Source organism: Calidris pugnax, unplaced genomic scaffold, assembly GCF_001431845.1.
Source record: "Calidris pugnax isolate Ruff unplaced genomic scaffold, ASM143184v1 scaffold128, whole genome shotgun sequence".
Lineage (NCBI taxonomy): Eukaryota > Metazoa > Chordata > Aves > Charadriiformes > Scolopacidae > Calidris > Calidris pugnax.
The window spans coordinates 666,970-686,485 of NW_015090851.1; the positions used below are offsets into that span (position 1 = coordinate 666,970).

Here is a 19,516-nt window from a genome sequence, read left to right on the forward strand (position 1 = left end):
TTTCAGCTTCACTTAAAAATCAGAAAAAGGATTATTCCCTTTGAGCCAAAATGTTGCAAAAACCCCCATAGTTTAAAAAAAAAAAAAAAAAAAGGTAAAGGTAATATACTATGTTCATGGATCCTGCTTACATGCTGTTTGCAGAGCTTTGCTCTAACTGATTCACAGATCAACCCACATACTGGTTGCTTTTAGCTGTTACATCTGGTAAGCTAAGTAGGGTCCAACCAGGTTAGGAGCCAAATGGGTCATCTCAAAGGTACACTTATTTGCTCCAGGACCTTGAAATTCATTAAGTGGCAAGCTCTTTGCAGAATCAGAACTGAATCTCTATCCCAGAATGGTATTAGTGAGAAGTTTGCAGCTGTAATTCTGGCTTTCAAATGAACTGAAGTTGAATTTCAGACCACCTTGTTCACAAAAAAAAACAAACGACCAAAACACAAACTCCCCAAAACCCCCAAACCCACTCATGAAACTCAGCATAAAAATAAACACATATGGCCATCCTCCAGTTCTTCTGCTGCCACTTCAAAAGAGAAGGGGTATGCCATTAGGTCAGCATTGGAAGCTGAAACAACGGAATACCTACTACCATGTCTTTATACAGTCTTTACCACCCCATGTACTTATGAGGAGGGAATGTGATTTCTGACATTGCTGAATGGCTCTCAGCACATGAAGCAAAATGGACAAACACCTTCTTCTGTGTCTACAGATGGCCAGATGCTTTGATCTGTGAGCTGATGCATCCACATTACCCAGTGAAGGCAGAGGGAGGGGAAGAGAAAGAAAAAAGCAAAGGCAGTTGCCAAAATTGGCATCCAGCCTCAGCTCTTGAATTTGTTGGACCACCCTGAAAAGCATTCATATTAGTGTTAAGTAGTGTAATTATTAGATTGTTGGTGTGTGTCCCAGCAAAGTATGTGATTTTGTTATTCTTTAAAATATGACCAGACTAAATACGTTGTCAGTGTCAGCAAAACTAAGCTAATATTGTTGCTATCTTTGAGCCAAAAGGGTGCTGGGTTTTGCATTCCTTTTGCAGTGTTTGGTCCCGTAGGCTGTGCTTGCACTGCTTTATTGTATGACGGTACTGCTTTGCAATCTTAGGGGCTGCCCTTGAGGTCATCAGAAAATAGTTTTGGATGCCAGCATCTTTGACAGCTTTCCAGCAGAAATTAGTGATTATATTACAAAGGTAATATAATAGGGGGAAAAGCTAAGGATCATTGGTAACATTTTTTTTTTTTCTTCCTTGGTAATAAAGCATAGTATGGCAAGAAAGAGAAGCATTCTGTGCTTTCTTCATAGGCATTGAATTACTCAGTGCTCTCCTTAATTTTCTATAAAGCTTGCTGGAATAATTAGAAAGCAAGATGCATCGTGCATGTGATAGTTTCATTCCATAGACTTACTCTACTCTAGATGTTTTTATGGGTTCTGTGAATTAAAATTTATTTCATTCTAGCGCTAACCTCTGGCATGCTGTTGCACACCTTTCGGTCTGCACGCCTTGGTTGCCTTTGTTGAGACTTCAGATCTATTTCTTTGGATCAGCAGCATCTATGACAGCAACTTAATTGCTACATGCATTTGTACTGTTATTTGGCAATTTTGTTTCAGGTTCATGTTGGTGTACCTATTTGCCTGGGGGCTGTTTCTGTATTAAATATCAGTAAAAATACGTAACATCTACACAAACAGCAGTAGAGCAAATTCACATATAATTGCAAGCCAGCTCATCTAGAAGACGAGGGAAAGGGAATATTTAATTATGTTTTAGCTGTTACTGCCAGGAAGCAAAAGCAGAAATTATGCTTCAAGAATTGTGACAGAAGCTATTTACATTTATTGTCTTTGAGCCCCATAATATCACGTTAATGATTTTGCATTTATATTAAGCATTATCATTTATTCTCTTTCTCCCTCCCCAAATTTCTGAATATTCACAAACATTAATTTACCACTATTGACATATAACTATTTTGAGGATGCAGATGACATTAACAAGTAACACAAAAACTTAGTACTGTTTCTAAATGAAGTACTGGGGGCAATTTAAGCAATTTAGTGTAATTACTGAAGTTGGAAATTGCCCAGAACTAAAGGCTTAACATGCAGGTTATTAGAAGATGAGACTATAAAATGTTAATGGGATATATGGTCAGGAACTCAGCTGTATTTAGAATGATGCATGTGGACAGAGATGCATCCACATAATAATCATTATCAAATTCAGAATGAGGAGCTCACATTTGAAATCCTTCTGGCTTAAGATGCACTAGCCACTAAAGACACGGGATTTCCACGTGAAGTCTGTAGGCCTGCAGTTTTGTACTGTGGATACATCTTTTTTCCCCACTTCACTTTTCGTTGTATTCTAAGGGTTAAATTTAGTGTGACCTTATTTGCTCTTTTATAAAAATGGTTGATGCATAAAATGTAACTTGGTATATTGTTAAAAGAGCAACCAGCATAACAGATATGCAGGGTGTAGGAAGGGTAGTGAATTGTCACTGGGTTTCATTTTGAAGCAACCCAGTCATCATAGATTGCATTTTAATGTGCCTTTTTATTTAAAATGCCTGCTTAATGCTCCTTTCAGCTAAAAAATTCCTATTAGTTTCAGAGTCACTGGATTAATGTTTATAGTGATCAGAATTTGGATAATTAGCAATTAGTGTTGTCAGCCTAATGCAGAATATAGTCTCGACGAGTCACAGTCAAGGAAAATTTCTTGATTGTATTTTCATGGAGTTCTTTTATCTGTAGTACAGATACATAAACATGTTAAGTGGCTCTTCATATATAGGCTAAAAAAAGCAATCCACTACTGTGGTGGCATGGATATTTTAATGTGGTGTTCTTTTTTTTTTTTTAAATAATTTATATATGTATTTTTAATATATAAATATGTTTTCCTGAAATGCCACTGGAAGGATTTCACATTTAGCTTAGAGCTTAACAGATGGATGACTAAACTTGTCCCATGACCTTATGGAGCTGGAGTGTATATAGAATTCAAAGGAATTATCACTGGGCTGTGAGGCTGAGTAAAGGCTCTGCTTAGCTGAGTGGCACTATAGCGCAGATTCGTTAGGAAAGGGAATTAAAAATTTGCCTCTGTGGAATCCAGGATAGAAGACATCTGATGAACTGACAGTATTGAAAAATACTGTGGTACAATGTGCAGTCTTGGAATGAGATCCAATTATAAGTTGTTAAGAACCACTACAGTTCGTTTTAAATATAAATTAAGATAGAAATTATTCTGTTTGATTTGTTTGGCTTTTCACTAATCCTCATGACTGAAAGGCATATGAAGAGTTTCTAGTCCTCTAGAGGCTTGAGGAAAAGTTTGTTGTTTTTCCTCCAAACAGGGTTTTCTAGAAACAGTTACAAGAAACCTTCCCCCCAACCAAAAACCAAAAATAACCCAACAACAAAACCAATACTCTTTACTGTGTTGCTCTTCTCAGTGGTGAATTAAACTTATTACTTTCTCTTAATATTGTAATGCTGAGTCAAAAATGTACTTTTTAGTGATTCAGGTACTCCACCAGAATGGACTGGCAACATTTGAACAGTACTGGGAAGTTCCAGTGGACTAGAATAGGATTCTCATTCTAGTTCATTGCTTCTTGTGCAATGTCTAAATGCTGAACAATGGATCAATATTTTGGGGTGCTGAAATAGGAGCATATTTTCACAAATTGATGATAGATCCCAGGATCGGCAGTCCTGACAATTAATTTGTGATGTCTTAATCACAGCCTGTGACTGGAGTCATTGCAAGCTGGATTTTGCCAGCTAGGCAAAACTGAAGTATTACCGTTGGACTGGTGACATCAGTTTGTTTGATATGTGTCTGGTTGAGAGATTTTAAATGTATATTTCATCCTCTAGAGGAACAAGTAACTATACTAGACATGTTTTAAAAACAACATCTGTTTTGTTGACCTTGCTTTTTCAGCAGTCCATTTATGTAAACCTAAATATTTAGATGAAAGCAACATTCAAAGATTTGTAGCTGAGACATTTTCCTTTTTCCACTGTTTTTCTTGATGAATGTAAGGAAAGATAACAATTCACCTTTTTTCCACTCCATTAAAATCACATTCTAAGCAATCTTCTGAAATCAGAACAGCATTATTTTGCAAGCTAATGGAAGCATTATTTCAAATGCTTGAGAAAATGTTACTGTCTATTCATGTATGCACACTTTTACAAATGAAAAAAATACATCTGTGATTTTAGTTCTATTTTTTCCTTTCTCTTCTGCTGACTTCACATACAGATTGGATTTGAAATACAGTATTTCTTGATTGTTTCTCATCTTTCAAAATTCACAGTTTGAAGTTGAGTAACTTTTCAAGATATATTCATTTATTTCTGCTTTCCCACTGTCGAACCAACTCTGCATCTTAAAAGCATTCTTGGGCAGCCTGTTTTTTTAGGAAGTGATAGGGATGTTTTTAGACAGAAATAATTTATTTTTAACATCTAGGATTTGCTTTTTAGTTTCTCTTCCTTTGGGAATAAAAAAATGAGGTCATTGTTGTGGAATCTGATGTTTTCCAAATAACAATCAGTGTTATTTGTCATAAAAATTTGTGCTTGTATGTATATCATAACGCATTCAAGTGTAAAATAAAAGGTATTTCACTTTCTATTCCCACACAGAAAGTGAACTTTCAAATATAGTGAGAATTATTTTACCAAGTTGAAGATTAAAAAAAAAAAAAGTATGAAGTGTTACCATGAGACTTTTTCTTTTTTCCCCCAGACCCAGCCATTGTAAATGGAGTTTATTGGTCAGAATCTTTAAATAAGGTGTTTGTTGATAATTTTGATCGTGATCCTTCTCTCATTTGGCAGTACTTTGGAAGTGCAAAAGGATTTTTCAGGCAATATCCAGGTAAGAGGAATACAAGTTCTTACTTAAAATACAATAAAGAATGCTATGGCTGCCAATTTCCACTGAGTGTTGTCACAAATCGTAACTTTCACAGATACTTGCAAGTTTGATTTTACTTTATCTAGTTCTGAGAGAGAGATTCTTCTAATCAACGTTTTTAACATTCTGAGGTTTTTTTCTACCAATTTTCAACTAACTCCTAAACAGACTGTGGAGAAAGAGGGTAAGGAGGACCCTTCACATAGTACTGAAATACTGAACTTAGATAATGCACTATATCAATGCATAGAGTAAGACTTAATTGAGATTTATTGTTTGGTTTTATACTTTCACTTAACCTGACACCTTTACATTTAAAGATTTCAAATATGTGTTTCAAAGTTTGCTTTCACACCAGTTGTAATAAAATGCAATTAGATGGCTTGTGTTATTTTTATAGAAATAGGTTAAAATGTAGTTATCACTTGTGTTTAATCACATACCAAATTTGCTACATAATGAATAAACTGAAAAGTTAAATGAGCTGATCCTCAGCCTTTGTAACTTTGGATCAGACCCATAGCAGGAACTATTCCTTTAGCTGACCTATGGTTTTTAAGTCTGAAGTCTTGATTTTAATGTGAGCAAGTTTACTCTAAGCTTGTATGTCTGAAAGTGACTGAAAGTAATGGCTGCTACATCTGTGTTAGTTTTCGATTAGAGTTCAGTTCTCAAAGTCCATCTTATTTCAAAGGTAGAAGAAACCCTTGTCCTTATTTTAAAGTCTGTTTCTTGTTTTGTGCTGAAAATGAGTGTGAAAAGCAGGAAGCCCTGTCAATTTTTTTATATTTTTGCTTGTGGATGTTTTTATCATACTTTTTTTGACCCACAACCAGGAAATACTACCTCTTCATAGTGATGTTAGCAAAACAGGTTTATGACCTGTGAGTGAAGCAGTATAACGGAACCTGTTGAGATCAGCCATGGGTAGTAAGTGCTTAAGTTTTGAAAGGGACCTGGCAAGCATCTCATAAAGCCTGCCAGCACCAATGACCAAGTATGACAGTACTTTAGTGACAGTAGTATGAAGAACATAATAGGCTTGAAGAGGTTTTCACCTTACAGTAGGCTAAAAAGGAGTGAGGAAAAAGAATATTGTTTCTGGTGGTCCTATTTTATTGAATTATTTTTTCCAGTATTTCTTATCTTATAATACCATTCCCTGTTAAAGTATGAAACTCAATTAAGTGCTGCTTAGCCCCTATACCACATATCCATTTTGAACAGGTACTGTGAATATGTAATTTAATCTATCTATGTATTTATTTATTTTTAAACAGGAATTAAATGGGAACCTGATGAGAATGGAGTCATTGCATTTGACTGCAGAAATAGAAAATGGTAGGCTACCAAATGATGACTACCAGTGTTTAAGAAATTTGAAAGGAAGAAAAATTCAGTATTTAAAATAACAAATTGTTTTGTCTTTTTTCTTAGGTATATCCAGGCAGCAACTTCTCCAAAAGATGTGGTAATTTTAGTAGATGTCAGTGGCAGCATGAAAGGGCTACGCTTGACTATTGCAAAACAGACAGTTTCATCTATTTTGGATACCCTTGGGGATGATGACTTCTTCAATATAATTGCTGTGAGTGTCTGGGGATTTTTCTTCCTCCTTTTTTTTTTTTTTTTCATTGTTTGTTGCTATCTGTCATGTTTTACATCACACAATACACTTGAAAAATGTTGCAGGCAGGTGGTGGATATAAGATGACATCTAAACCAACTGGACAGACACTGATTTTCTGATGCAAGCTTCTTCAGGTGACAGTGTTTTCAAAGTGTTTTCCTGTGACTTGCAATCTGAAACCCCTTAAGTTTTCTTGAGTTTGGATTTGCAAAGAATAGTAATCTGTTTTGCAGTTTGCCTGAACTTTCTACATTATCTTAATTTTTATCTTTGGGATGTGCTCCCTCCCATCTTTTTCCACTCCTCACAGCTTCTGAAATACAGTGCAAATTGCAAAATGGTTAATATGTACGGATTAATAGAATCAGATCTGAGCTTCTTCTGAAGCTTGTATAGGATAATAAAATAGCTTCTTATTGTTCATGCTTTTGTCAGTGTGAATCTGAAATGTATGTGTGTATAAATTATGCAGAGATATTACTAGTGCTTACTAACAGTGATAAATTAGATCATCAGTAGTTCCTGTTATTTGTGTATGGTACTCAGTTTTCTATGGTACAGGTATATGTTTTAAATACATTAAAAGAGGCAAGTTTTACAGTATTTAAGAGTAATGGGATTAATCATGTAGGTAAGGGTGGCTTTAACAAGTCCAAAACTGACATCAGAATTACAATTTGCATGGGGGATGGTGGGGAGGGGAGGGAGCAGGAATTGGTGGTCTTCTAAACTCTGCTGATATTGTTTTTCTAATGCTGTATAAACACGTGGTTTTATTGTATGTATAGATCCTAAAAATGTCTTAAAGCGCTTGAATGTAAGAAGGATTTTGGCCTTTTTTTGCTACAAGGGAAGTGCCCTTTGTCTACTAAAATAGTGACTTTAGTGACACTGTGCAAATCCTTGAGATTGTATGGAGAATTAAGTAAATATGCCTGAGGTATACGTGCATTTACTGTATTTTTAAGAGTTAGTAAGCAGTTAGTTCAGAATATCTTTCATATTAATCTCCTTGCATGATAATTACATAATTAGCAGAAACTCATGTAGTAGAAAGACATAATTACACACTGTATCAAAAAAAAAGATTTACTGTCCTTCAAAAAAATTGTGATTAACTGTAATCTAAATAACTTCTGTCAGTTGAAAGAATATTTCAACTAAGTAATTATTAAGGTACTTGACCAGACATTTTTCGGTGTATAATCTCTGCGTTTATCAGTAGTTGTGACAGTTACTGTGAATGATGTAGGAAGAAAAAAGAATTTTATTTTTTTTTTAAATGAAGTTCTTTACTTTGGGAAAACCAAAAAGCTCATCTATAACAAAAAAATGTAAAGATGTATGGAGCTAGAATCCAAACTAATGATTTTGCCTAAATAGTACAGCAGAAATACTGTGTAAATACTTATAAAAACAACAACAACAAACCAAAAATGAAATAACTAAACTTTATTTTTTTTCAATTTAAACTTTAATTGAAAATGAACTGAACTTGTGTGTAAAATGGGATGGAGTCACAGAAATTTTATGGACTTTATTGCCGATTAACACAAACTTCTGATCACTGATTTGGGCATTGAGAAAAGGGAAGAAACACCCAGTTGAGCCTCCTGCCCCTTGCCCCTGGGCTCAGCTTCTGTCCAACGCGCCCCCCCCCCGTTACCTCTGCTGCTGCCTTCAGTCCCTCCCCTCTCCTGGGTGAGGTGCTGGGCCGGTTGGGGTCCCGTGTAGGTTTCTGTCAGTAGCTCTGTGCTTATTAGTTTCTCACTGCCACTCTTCACTGCTTACTGATTTTCCTCTGGTGTTTGTTTTTTTTATGGGCCTCAGTCCCTCAGGTCTGTCCCCATCTCAGCCTGGGTCGCCCATGGCCACAGGTCCCCAGGGCTGTCCCTGCCCCGGTGCAGGTCACCTGCAGACCACAGTGTCCAGAAGCACACCCCTTTCACCGTGACACTTTTCCAGCCCCTGATGGCTTATTCCTTACGCTTGCCCGTGCGTGGACACCACGGCCACCTCAGGGCTGCTGCTGCGGTGGGTTTGGTGCCTCACAGGCTGCGCCGGTGCATGTTGGCACCAGCTGTGACCAGCACAGGGCAGTGAACGGCCTCTCAGCCTGCTCCTGCTTGTGCCTAATATGTATTTTGGCTAGTATATGAAATTCTTAATATTTAGAAAGGTATGTAACTACTGTGGTAGTTATAGCATTTTTCTGAGGTAATTTTCTCATCTGAAGCTTCTTTCCTCTCTCTAACATCTTTTAGGATGAATACGTGGGGATTTTTGTTGAAATACGTAGAAATAGCAACTGAGAATGCTATTTTATTCTTACCAGTTTAGCTGCTTAATTTCACTGGGATGCTGATGGTTTAGTTACTGTGCAAATGTGAACCTGAAATTACTTGTGGCATTGAAAGAGGCACCACAGAAACGCAGGGGAAAGCAAGGAGCCCATGACAGAGGTGACAATGAGCATGTAAAGATATCCTGAGGTATCTTGGAGGAAGAGTTTTTAAGGAGTTGTTTTGGACGGAGTGTCACAATATAATCCTTGCTGTCTCACAAGGCAAAAAAAATATAATAATGTAAATACAACACAAAATTTGTTTGCTTGAAAATGCAACAAACTGGTAACGGACACTGGTGCTGTGGAGAAAGGTGTGGACGTTTCAACGAGTGGCATAGGTAGTCTGGGGTTGGATTGTGAACTCCTAAAATTTGCTAAATTAGAGGAAGACATAGTGAGGGTACACAGTAAAGCCAGGTGTACTGTTATCTAAGAGATCAGTAGAAATGACTTCTGAAGCACTGCTCTGAAAAATGCTAGCAGGGCAAATGATCTTTGTCAAGACAAAGATGGTTCAGTGATCAAATCATGAGACAACAAGGCTCATGCAGGAGGCTTCTCAGTGTGAAAGCACTGAAAATCCCATACAGCTTTTATCTATAGACAAATGTTTGAGTGAGATTATATCTTACTCCTTATAATTTAGATGTAGCCTGGTGATATATAACAAGTCTCTAGAACTGACCAGCTGTGCAGTGTGTGCAAAAATCGATCCACTGTGCCTGAATGTCAAAGACTTACCCTTCACATAGCACACAGCTGATACTTGCTCACACCAATTGTTCTTCTGAAAGGCCTGTCCAAATTGTTGCTCTATGAGGACTGGTGGACATCTGGAAGTCTGAGATAAATGATAAGTACTGTACCACTTTCTCTTCCCAGACCAAAATTTGAGGTGGAATAAGAGCTTTATGTGGGAAATCTGGACAAAAAATACACTTACAGGATGAAGTGCCAGAGTGATTGTCAGAATGGCTTTATTATGGCCAGTGATTAGTGAAACAAATACTTGCAACAGAAGACTGAGGATCTGGGTCAGGAATATTAGGAGTCAAATAAGTTAAGGAGATCTCTCTCTGTTGTATTCTCACAAGAGGGGACAACCCTAAAGCATGTGTGCGTTTTGAGGCATGAGAAGGAAATGCAAGGAAAATAGCGCTGAAAGATGTAAGAGACTTAAGTTACAGATGGGCAATAACCAGAATGAAGCAAGTGGAAGGGTTAATCAAGCAGATGAGAAACTTTTATGTTTGTTACAGTAAGAAGTTTCAGCACTTTAAGTTAGCCAACAGAGAACATGAGGTTAGAGAAGCTGGACTAGTGTGAACCAGGCTCTGCGTTGACAGTGGGAGTCAAGGATGGAAAGGAATTGAGCATTGAGAAAGTATCTATGTCAGTGGAAGAAGAGGAAACAGAATTCAGCAGATGAAATGGTGATGTCCAAAAAGCAATTGTGCAAAATTATGTGATCATCAGCTCTGGTGATATTTTATTCTCCCTTCACAATATTTCACTGTATGAAAAGTTTTAAAAACTTTTCAATTTGCTTTTCAAGTGGTTGTTACGTGTTTCACTATTCCATATACAAAAAGATGTTCAGGATTCTCATTAACTGTAGTGGGACTTATGGTCATCACATACTAACATAGTTAAAAACTCAAATGATGCTTATAAATGTGCAGTAGGACAGCAAGAAAACCCACATAACACCCCAGCCAAGAAAAAAGCCTAAAAGCTACTGGCGTTAGTACATTAGCTGGGTTGTTTCATATCCATTTGATTTTTCACTAAATATATTTTTCACTTTATATGTATATATAGCAGAAAGCAGAATTCAGGCCTTTCCAGAGAATAAACACAAAAGGACAATGTTAAAAATTGTTTCAGCTTTCACGGTTAGGTTGTTGCAAAATCTATCTGAAATTGATGGACTAGATGATTGAATTGAAAAAAACCTGTTGAAATACAAGAGCAATTTTGTGCTCCCTGTGTTAAAATTTAAGGTCAGTTCACTGGTACATGAACAGAGATGCCTGCAACAATAGAAAAGGCGTATTTTTCCAATTCACTTTGAAGTATAATTCCAAGTCATGCGTTAAATTAACAATATTATCATAAAATGAGTACTAATTTTGCGGAATGCTGAAATTTTTAAAATGCTTTTATAAAAATGTAAACTCTACATTAAATTAACAAAATATGAACTGAGCCAAGAATGTTAAATTAATTTTAGTGCTTTAGTCACACCATTTTAGCAAAATTGATTAAAAGAAAAGTATTTCTTAATTCAAAGCACAGTAGTATACGTCCCTGTTTTTAATTTGTAGAATTTTCCATAATAAATGGTTTCTGTGTGGTCTCTTCTTTGGAGTCCTTGTAGTCATACAGAATAGATTATGGATAAACTTACTTTTCAGTCTGCCTGAATAATTGGATTTTGTACAGCTAATATGTGAGCAGGCTGAGAAAGAGAAAGGCGGCCAATTGCTAACCTTCATATGATTGCTCCAAGCAGTGGGCTGTGCTTATGTGCCACTTGTTGTGCATGGTAACACTAGTGGAACTTAGGAAATACCAATTCCTTTGGTTCCTTTTTTGGTTTGGCTTCGCTGTCATATCTTAGTTCGGGCTGTATCAGATGTCTAAGTATGCTTAATATAGCGTGCAATCTTTTATCTGTGTGTTGTTGCACAACAAAATGTGAATTTGTTTCCGTGGACTTTGCTCCAGACAGCTTAAATATGACAAAGCATAAATAGGAAAAATCCTAAGGTAAATGTAAACTACTTGTGTAGGTGTGCTAGAACCATATATATGTCATGTTTTCAGAATATGAATAGTATCTGATTATACAACGTAGGTCAGCAGCTGTCTAACTAACTATATAGTTCCTCTTAGTTCAGATTTTAGCTCACTCATTTTGTTTTATACCTCTTGTGCAAAGAAATAACTAGAGTGACAAAATAATGTGAGCTAATGAAACAGATGAATGTAACTAAGTAACTAAAAGAATAATAAACTTCAATGTCATCAAGGAGACAGGTAGACACATTGGCCAATTCTTGCCTCTGTGCTTTGTATCAAATAAGAAAAAGTATGTATGTTAATGTAGTTTCCAATGACACTTACAGAAATCAAGCTAGGAAATGGCTTAACAGGAAACTATATTGATTAAAGAACATGCTAAAAACCCCGTGAAGATGGGAAAAAGCTTGGGAGTAGGGGCTGGGGTAATGGTGTCTGTTACAGATTTTCAGTATTTTTTTACAATAGAATGGAATATGGTCTTGACTTTGGCCTATAATAAAAGATGCTGTGTTGATTTTTGCATTATTATTTTGCAATGACTGTCAGGAAATAGATTGGAAAGCATTCGGAAGAGAGAAACTACAAGGGAAGGTGCATCATTTATCAGCTCAATAAACTGTTATGATACAGAGATGCACATGGGACATTCCCAGTGACTCTAAAGTGTTCCAGAAGTCCTTGCCTTGTTTTTTACATTACCTTTGAAGCAATAGACCTGTCCACAGGCTCTCATTATTGGAATAACATTGATGGGAATAAAATAATTAGGGAAGCATAAAAATCTGTTGCAGAAGTTATCTGTAAGTATCTTTGGAGCATTTGTGTTTCTGTACAACTAAACGAGATGTCAATAGTCTGTATAACCAGCAATTGTAAATGGGGTTACGCTGGGTTTATATGTCCTTATAGCTGAGTCAAGCACAATGCCTCAAGAATATCTTGATGCAGTTCAAATGAGACACTCTTCCCTGTGCAACAGTATTTTTGAGTGTGGTGAGTAGTGCACTGTTAGAATCAATGATGATGATGACAGGTGTCCAAAGTGCAGCAGGCTGCAGGGGTCTGTGGTTAGACATATGTGTAGAGAAAGGATTGGTGTTAAATTGAAGAGAGTAAAACAAATTCAGAGCTAGAGGCAGTGAGAACTTGCAGTGACAGAGAATCTTGTCTAAGGAGCATTCTTTAATGAGTCATTATAAGGCTTTTTTTATTCCCATTGAGGTGGAAGAAGAAGGGAATAAATGCATATATTAATCTAATGAAATTTTTTTCCTGATTATTTTTGACTTGACTTAATGTGTTGTCATTCTTTGTTTACTATGGATGGTCTGATTCATTTAATGCATATGAAAGGGTGAAACTGAGTAGAGCCTAAATGCAGAGGCCTTATAATTTGATCTGTAATAACCTCTAGAGTAGATTAAATTAATGAGAGGAGAAATTAAATTAAAACTGTATCTATACAACTAAAGTAGACTTTTTGAAGGCACTTCTCTATTAATTCAACCTGTGTTAGAAGGTTTAAAAGATTTAAACAATCAAGTCCAATTTTTGATCAAGTGACTTAAGCATCCATGAGTCCTCAAGATCTACTGACTGCTGATGTGACTGTTTCTTTTGATGCTCAGGATGCTTCTGAAAATAGGACTTGGATATCTAACTTATCTAGACCTTGCAAGACAAGCAGATAATTCCTTAAAAATATGTCACAGCTTCATGACTTAGTGTATAACAAGTTACTCTGCTTGACTGAAATTCTGACCATTGTCAGGCATATCCAGGATTGATTCAAGCTTACAGACTTTTTGGCATAGTTGTTCTGCTATTAACTTTCCAAAATGTTAGCCAGTGCCTCAAGTATTTGTCAGGACTTTTTTTTATATGTAGCAAAGAATTGGGAGTTGTGAGTGGATGTATCAAACATGACCTCTTCATACTGTCCAGATTTCAACTTGAAGGGTATTTATGCCAGTCATGTATATAGTACCCATTAACTCCACCCAAGTGTTGGCATCCGTTCAATTAAATGCTCCTTTTAAAAAGTATAAACCTCTGAAACATTAACAATTGCGTAAAAGGAAAAAAAATACCACAGCCATTTTTAAAAAATGAACTGATTCCTTTTGTTTGTGCTTTATGTGCATGTTTCACTGTAGTTCTAAATCACTAAATTAAATTGTCTCTTTCAAAGCCTTTAATTAAATTTTTCATCATACTTTTCACTTCTCTCTATAGTATAATGAAGAACTTCACTACGTAGAGCCGTGTCTGAACGGAACATTAGTTCAAGCAGACAGAGCCAACAAGGAGGTAAGGAATCAAAGTAACAAACCAGCAGAGAGATAGGATGTAGTATGTAACAATATGCCATGATGATCTTTTCCTAGTACAATGCATTCCATTATCAGAATTTATTAATTATTCTCCTTATGCTATTTCAAAGGAGTCTTATGTGACTCAGTAGGAAGAAAATGAAATAACCTCCTAGTCAGTTTTGTTGGATAAACTTAATGGAAAAATACAGGAACCACTGACAATATACTGTTAATAAAGTGTACTAATTAAGTAAAATGCTTCAGTTGCTTTAAATTGAACTATCATTCTGTTACCAGTAACTACTGAGAAAGAGATTGCATTCTTAACTCAAACTAACACTACAGTTGAAACAAGTCTCCAAACAAATGAAAACAAATATAATTCTGAGAATGGAAAAATACAGCATTCCAAACAGATGTGTCAAAAAAATAATGCATTTATTCAAGAAAGTTCTGTGAAAGTGTTCAGATTAATTACATCCTGTTGGCGTTTTTCAGAAAAAAAATTACAAAAAATTACAGTAATTTCAGTGAGAGTTTTATTTGAAGGGAGATTGCAGTATGAATCTGCAGCTTGAAATTTAGTTTATTGCCTGTCATCCAAATGCAGTTGCTCTGTGCAATTACTGCATCACACTTCTTAGAAAGGTATGGTAAGATCTTTTATGCCATGTAAAATTATGAAATAAGATGGGTGAAAAGTCCCGTGTTTCTTGTGGAGGGAAAGGCCTGTTAAAATAAGCCACTTGTGTTACTGTAGAACTTCTTCACTGCTAAATCTTCTCCTCTTCTTAAAGTGACTTGCCCATCTATACTGTCTTGCTTACAGCTGGAGAGGGCAATAGTCTTGCATCTTTCTTTAAATACTTCTGTCTTTTTACTGAAGGCAAATCAGAAGAGTTTCAGCTGAACACTGAATTTTGCTTAACGTTGAGTGTGGTAGTTAATTTTTCCCTCAAGAATTCAATGAGATGTTACAAGAAGTAGAAAACATAGCTCTGAAACTTCTAAGTGTGTCTATCTTAGGTCTTTTTATGTATGCCAAGACAAAATTAATTTGATCTCATTAGGTTGAACTTTACTCAATTGTATTATATACATGAGTTCTTTGCATTTTGCCTATGTATACACCTACAGTCTACAGGAATTACTTCTCATGGGCTGCTTCCTTAATATACTTGATATTCCTCATGGTTGATTTTTAGATTGTCTAAATATCATTTGGTTATTATGTGAAATGACATGAATTGTTTCAAATCATTTAGTGTTGAAGACCCTTATTTGTGAACTGTGATGCAGTTTTATAAATGAGTTCTTTGTTGTGGATGCATCTAATTAACCGTATGAAAGCTGTGCAAGTTCTAGACTTAAAATTAAAGATTTAAATATATTACACAGATGTACTGCCTGGAATCAATCCTACTGTTAACCTTTCCATCACTCTGCAACTGATCAAAATGCAGATTACTATACACCCATATGTTACTTAATGTCAGATTTGTTTTAATTTAATTGATCAAGAAGTTTTTATGACACTCGGATGATGTTCAGATTTTATAAACAGTGCTCAATTATACAAAATAGCTAAGTACAATTTCAGATTTTGTTCTTCAGAGTAAGCTTCAGTATAATTTCTTGTTAGTTAAATTATTATTATTTTTTAAATTGTGGAATCACTTTGTGCTTTACTTTGCCTACAAATTGAATAACACATTCAAGGTTTCGAAGAATAACTAAGGGTGACCTTATTTCCAGTTATTCATATTAGTGAACTAGTTATTGCTCTTTCCTTGAAAGGCCAGAACTAGAGAGTGAACTTGAGATAGGTTCCATGTATTTTTATATACTATGACTTTGTCAATCTTAATTTGTTTCTTAACTTCTATGAGTGTATATGTTCTTAATTTTCTACTTCATGTAACGAACTTAACAATTTATTTGCCTTAACACTGGAAGGCTCAAAAGTATCACGAGTATTTGTCTCCGTTTGTCTCAAGAATCTAGAACAAGGATTTTTTTTTTGGTAAACTACAGGAAACTGCTTCAGCCTTAGGGCTTATAGCAGCTTGGGAAATGAATGCTTCTTAATGGTGTTGGTGCTGAATCATGGAATCATCATAGAATGGTTTGGGTTGGGAAGGACCTTAAAGATCATTGAGTTCCAACACATGGGCAGGGACACCTCCCACTAGATCAGGTTGCTCAAAGCCCCATCCTACCTGGTCTTGAACACCCCCAGGGAAGGGGCATTCACAGCTTCTCTGGGCAACCTGTTCCAGTGTCTCACCACCCTCACAATAACAAATTTATTCCTAATATCTACTCTAAATCTCCCCTATTTCAGTTTAAAACTGTGACCCCAACATCCTATTACTACACTCCCTGATCAAGAGTCCCTCCCCGTCTTTCCTGTAGGCCATCTTTAAATACTGGAAGGCTGCTATAACGTATCACCGGAGCCTTCTTTTCTGCTGTCTGCATTACTCTTTTTCTCAGTGAAAGAGTAGACTCTTGCCTTTTTCTTTTTTTCTTTTTTTTTTTTTTTTTATTCCCTGCCACAAAATCTCTGTTTATTTATTATTTTTTTTTTTGAGAGAAACAGCATGTAGTTTCACACATTGGCTCTAGACTGTTATTTTCTGGACCACAGCGTGGGAACTACTTACTTAAAAGAATAAAAAAATCCATTCTTGTTAAAGTATGAAAAAGCATTTAAAACATTGTAACCCTCTTATATGTACTCTGTGGTGACATTCTCCCTTGAGTAATGGGACTCAGTTTTCTATTCCAACTGTCAGGAAAGACAAAACCCACATTTCCCTACCCCCCACCCCCAACTATTTTTCTCTTTGTCTTTCAGGTAGGAACAGTAAATCTGTAGCATAGATCTGTACAAAGTGCCTACAGAGGAAGGGCATTGCATTTCTCTTGGAGAAATGCAAGCCAGAGATTCTTGATCCTGCATTGCTTGCTAAGCAGAAAGAGCAGTTAGAAAACATGGCATGAGTACTTTTACCTTTGCAACTTTAAACTTAGCCAAATGTATGTTTTGAAGATCGGTAGAGATTGCATAGTGATTGGCGTAGTGAAGGCAGGAATTTTATGTATTATTTTTTTTTAACAAGCCCCATCATACCTGTAGGGGTTATTTAATCAAATCGCTCCTTGATTAAAGCACTAATAAGTATCTGTCTGCTGCATTACAGCAGAATTTTAAAGGACATCAAAGAAATTTAATATAATGAAGCATTTAAATGTCAAACATATTCATGCATTTTTGTTATGGGAAAGAAATGAAGGTTGGGGAAAATAAAATTTCAGCCCTGAATCTCTTAACATGTTGATAAATACCACGCTTTTCTTTAAGAAAGAGTGAGGATACATGGAAAGAAGTGATGATTCTAAGCATCTAAAGCTGTTCCTTACCAGCTTCAAAAACAGCAAAGCAATGCAGTCTTGAGTTGTAAATCTTTGTTCACTTTTTTACTGCTAGTGACAACCTGCAAGAAAGAGATGCTAGTATAATACGTTTAGAAATACCCATAGATTCTCATCAAGGTTGTTTTTTTTTTTTCCACAGAACTGTTGATTCTATAAAAGCTTATGTTATGTGTAGCTTTCAGAGCAGTGAGAATCTAATTGCACCTTGAATTTCTGTCAGATACAACTTCAGAAACACACTGCTTTTGAGAAACCTTATTGATTCAGATCTGGTTTATGTATTTATAATAGACAAACGTAAAACTTCAAATATGACAGAGTGATGTGATTGGTGTTAATATATGTGCCACCGGTTTTACTAAGATAAAAAGTAGGCATCCCAGTACTAGATTGCTCCCAACATATAGTGTTTCTGCTTTCTCTTTTACAGGAGAATGTAATAATTTATTTTAATAATAATTATATTTTCAGGTGATACGGTAGTCACCAAGTTGCATCCACTTATTTCTAAAATTTTTCATAGCCTAGCATTTGTTGTAAAATATTTGTGTTGGCACATACCTGCATTGAATGTTCAGTTTAGATATGTGGAGACACATTTTCAGAGAAAATGTTGTAAGCTATCCCTAATTTGCAAAACTTGTTTCAAGTTTTGTTTATCACAAAGATTAAATCTATAATTACATTGAGTAGCATAAATGAGGTTGAAATTAATCTGTGATCCTAAATGTGGTTTAGTAATACAAAATATGTAACATATATTTGAATTTTACCAGACTAATTTATAATTTGGCATTAGCATTAAACAGCTGCTACCTTGAAGTGTATCAATTTGCTATACACAAATTTAAAAAAGAGTGGGAAATAGTTCAGACACTATTCTGTCACCGTCTGCACTTTCTCCACAAATTACAAACATGTGGAACTGCCTATTTTAATACTAGTTTTCTTGGGCCAAGACGTTTTTGTATTTGAGAAACTCCATGTTACAATTTACCTACCCCAAAGGAATCAAATGACAATCTGATTTAATGTAACTCCAGATTTAAAGTAACAATATTACAATATACATTCCTCTTTTATAAGTTGTTTTAATGTACTATATACGGGTTGAGGACATTTCTCTGTAAATGTTTCCAGATGAAATATATCATCTTCTAGATGCACAGATAGGCACAGTAACTCCAAACTAAATCAAGAACTTACTCCTACGTAAATTAGAATGACAAAAATAGACAAATGTAGTGTATAACTTCCAATGAGCTTTTATTTTGGTATGCCATTACCAGAAATTAAATAACCAGAAGACTGATTCAGCAATGAAGCTGAGTGATATTGCCACTAAGAGCTTGGTAAATACAAATTTTTCATATTGAATTTTATTTAAGCAAATTACTTAGGTGTGTATCTATCCATCTCTGCCAGACCTCCAAAAAAGATCTTTGACTGCTTTGCTTAGCTGTTACAAAAAAACCAAACCTGTAAGGTCTCACTGAAATCTACTTTTTAAAAAACTGGCTAGCCATTACAGACCCCCAAAACTTTCAGCTAGCCCCAGACCACTGAAATTTTGTCTGAAGTTTTCCATTGCAGCCCCAGGCAACTAATTTACTTAACAAGAATTTGTCTTTAATCTGAGTATATTGAATCTTGAGGTCTTTGTTCAGCATTGCTTTCAGGATTGTTTTCCTGAAAAAATTCCAGTCTAACAACGCAACATGCTAAGGAACACAAGTCGTTGGATAATCATCACCAGTAAGCGAACTTGATTGCCCTGGCAATGGATTTTAAATGGGATGGTGCTTAAATGAATTTTACAGATGTGAATGTGTGTTTATCAATTGTTAGTACATGTGGGTAAACTTCCCTGTGAAACAGCAGTAAACATCACTCTTCCACCTCACGCATATGCCTCCTGATTGGTTTGGGGCTTTTTTACTGGTTTACATGCTGATGTGGTTCATCTTCAAAAATCTGCTCAATCTTTGCCAAGGAACATTTGTCTCAGGAACATT

The 19,516-nt window shown here is 35.7% G+C and overlaps 1 protein-coding gene across 5 annotated transcripts in view; it reads left to right on the forward strand.

The window, feature by feature from the left end:
- Positions 1-19,516, forward strand: part of CACNA2D3 (calcium channel, voltage-dependent, alpha 2/delta subunit 3) — a 476,829-nt gene that overhangs the window by 197,117 nt on the left and 260,196 nt on the right. For all 5 annotated transcript variants that reach the window (XR_001412184.1, XM_014943248.1, XM_014943246.1 and 2 more), the window contains exons 6-9: positions 4,790-4,921; positions 6,241-6,301; positions 6,398-6,548; positions 13,981-14,055. Coding sequence is in view for 4 of the 5 variants with exons in the window: in XM_014943248.1 (XP_014798734.1) it covers positions 4,790-4,921; positions 6,241-6,301; positions 6,398-6,548; positions 13,981-14,055 (419 nt within the window). In the remaining variant the exon portion in view is untranslated. The remainder of the gene's footprint in view (positions 1-4,789; positions 4,922-6,240; positions 6,302-6,397; positions 6,549-13,980; positions 14,056-19,516) is intronic.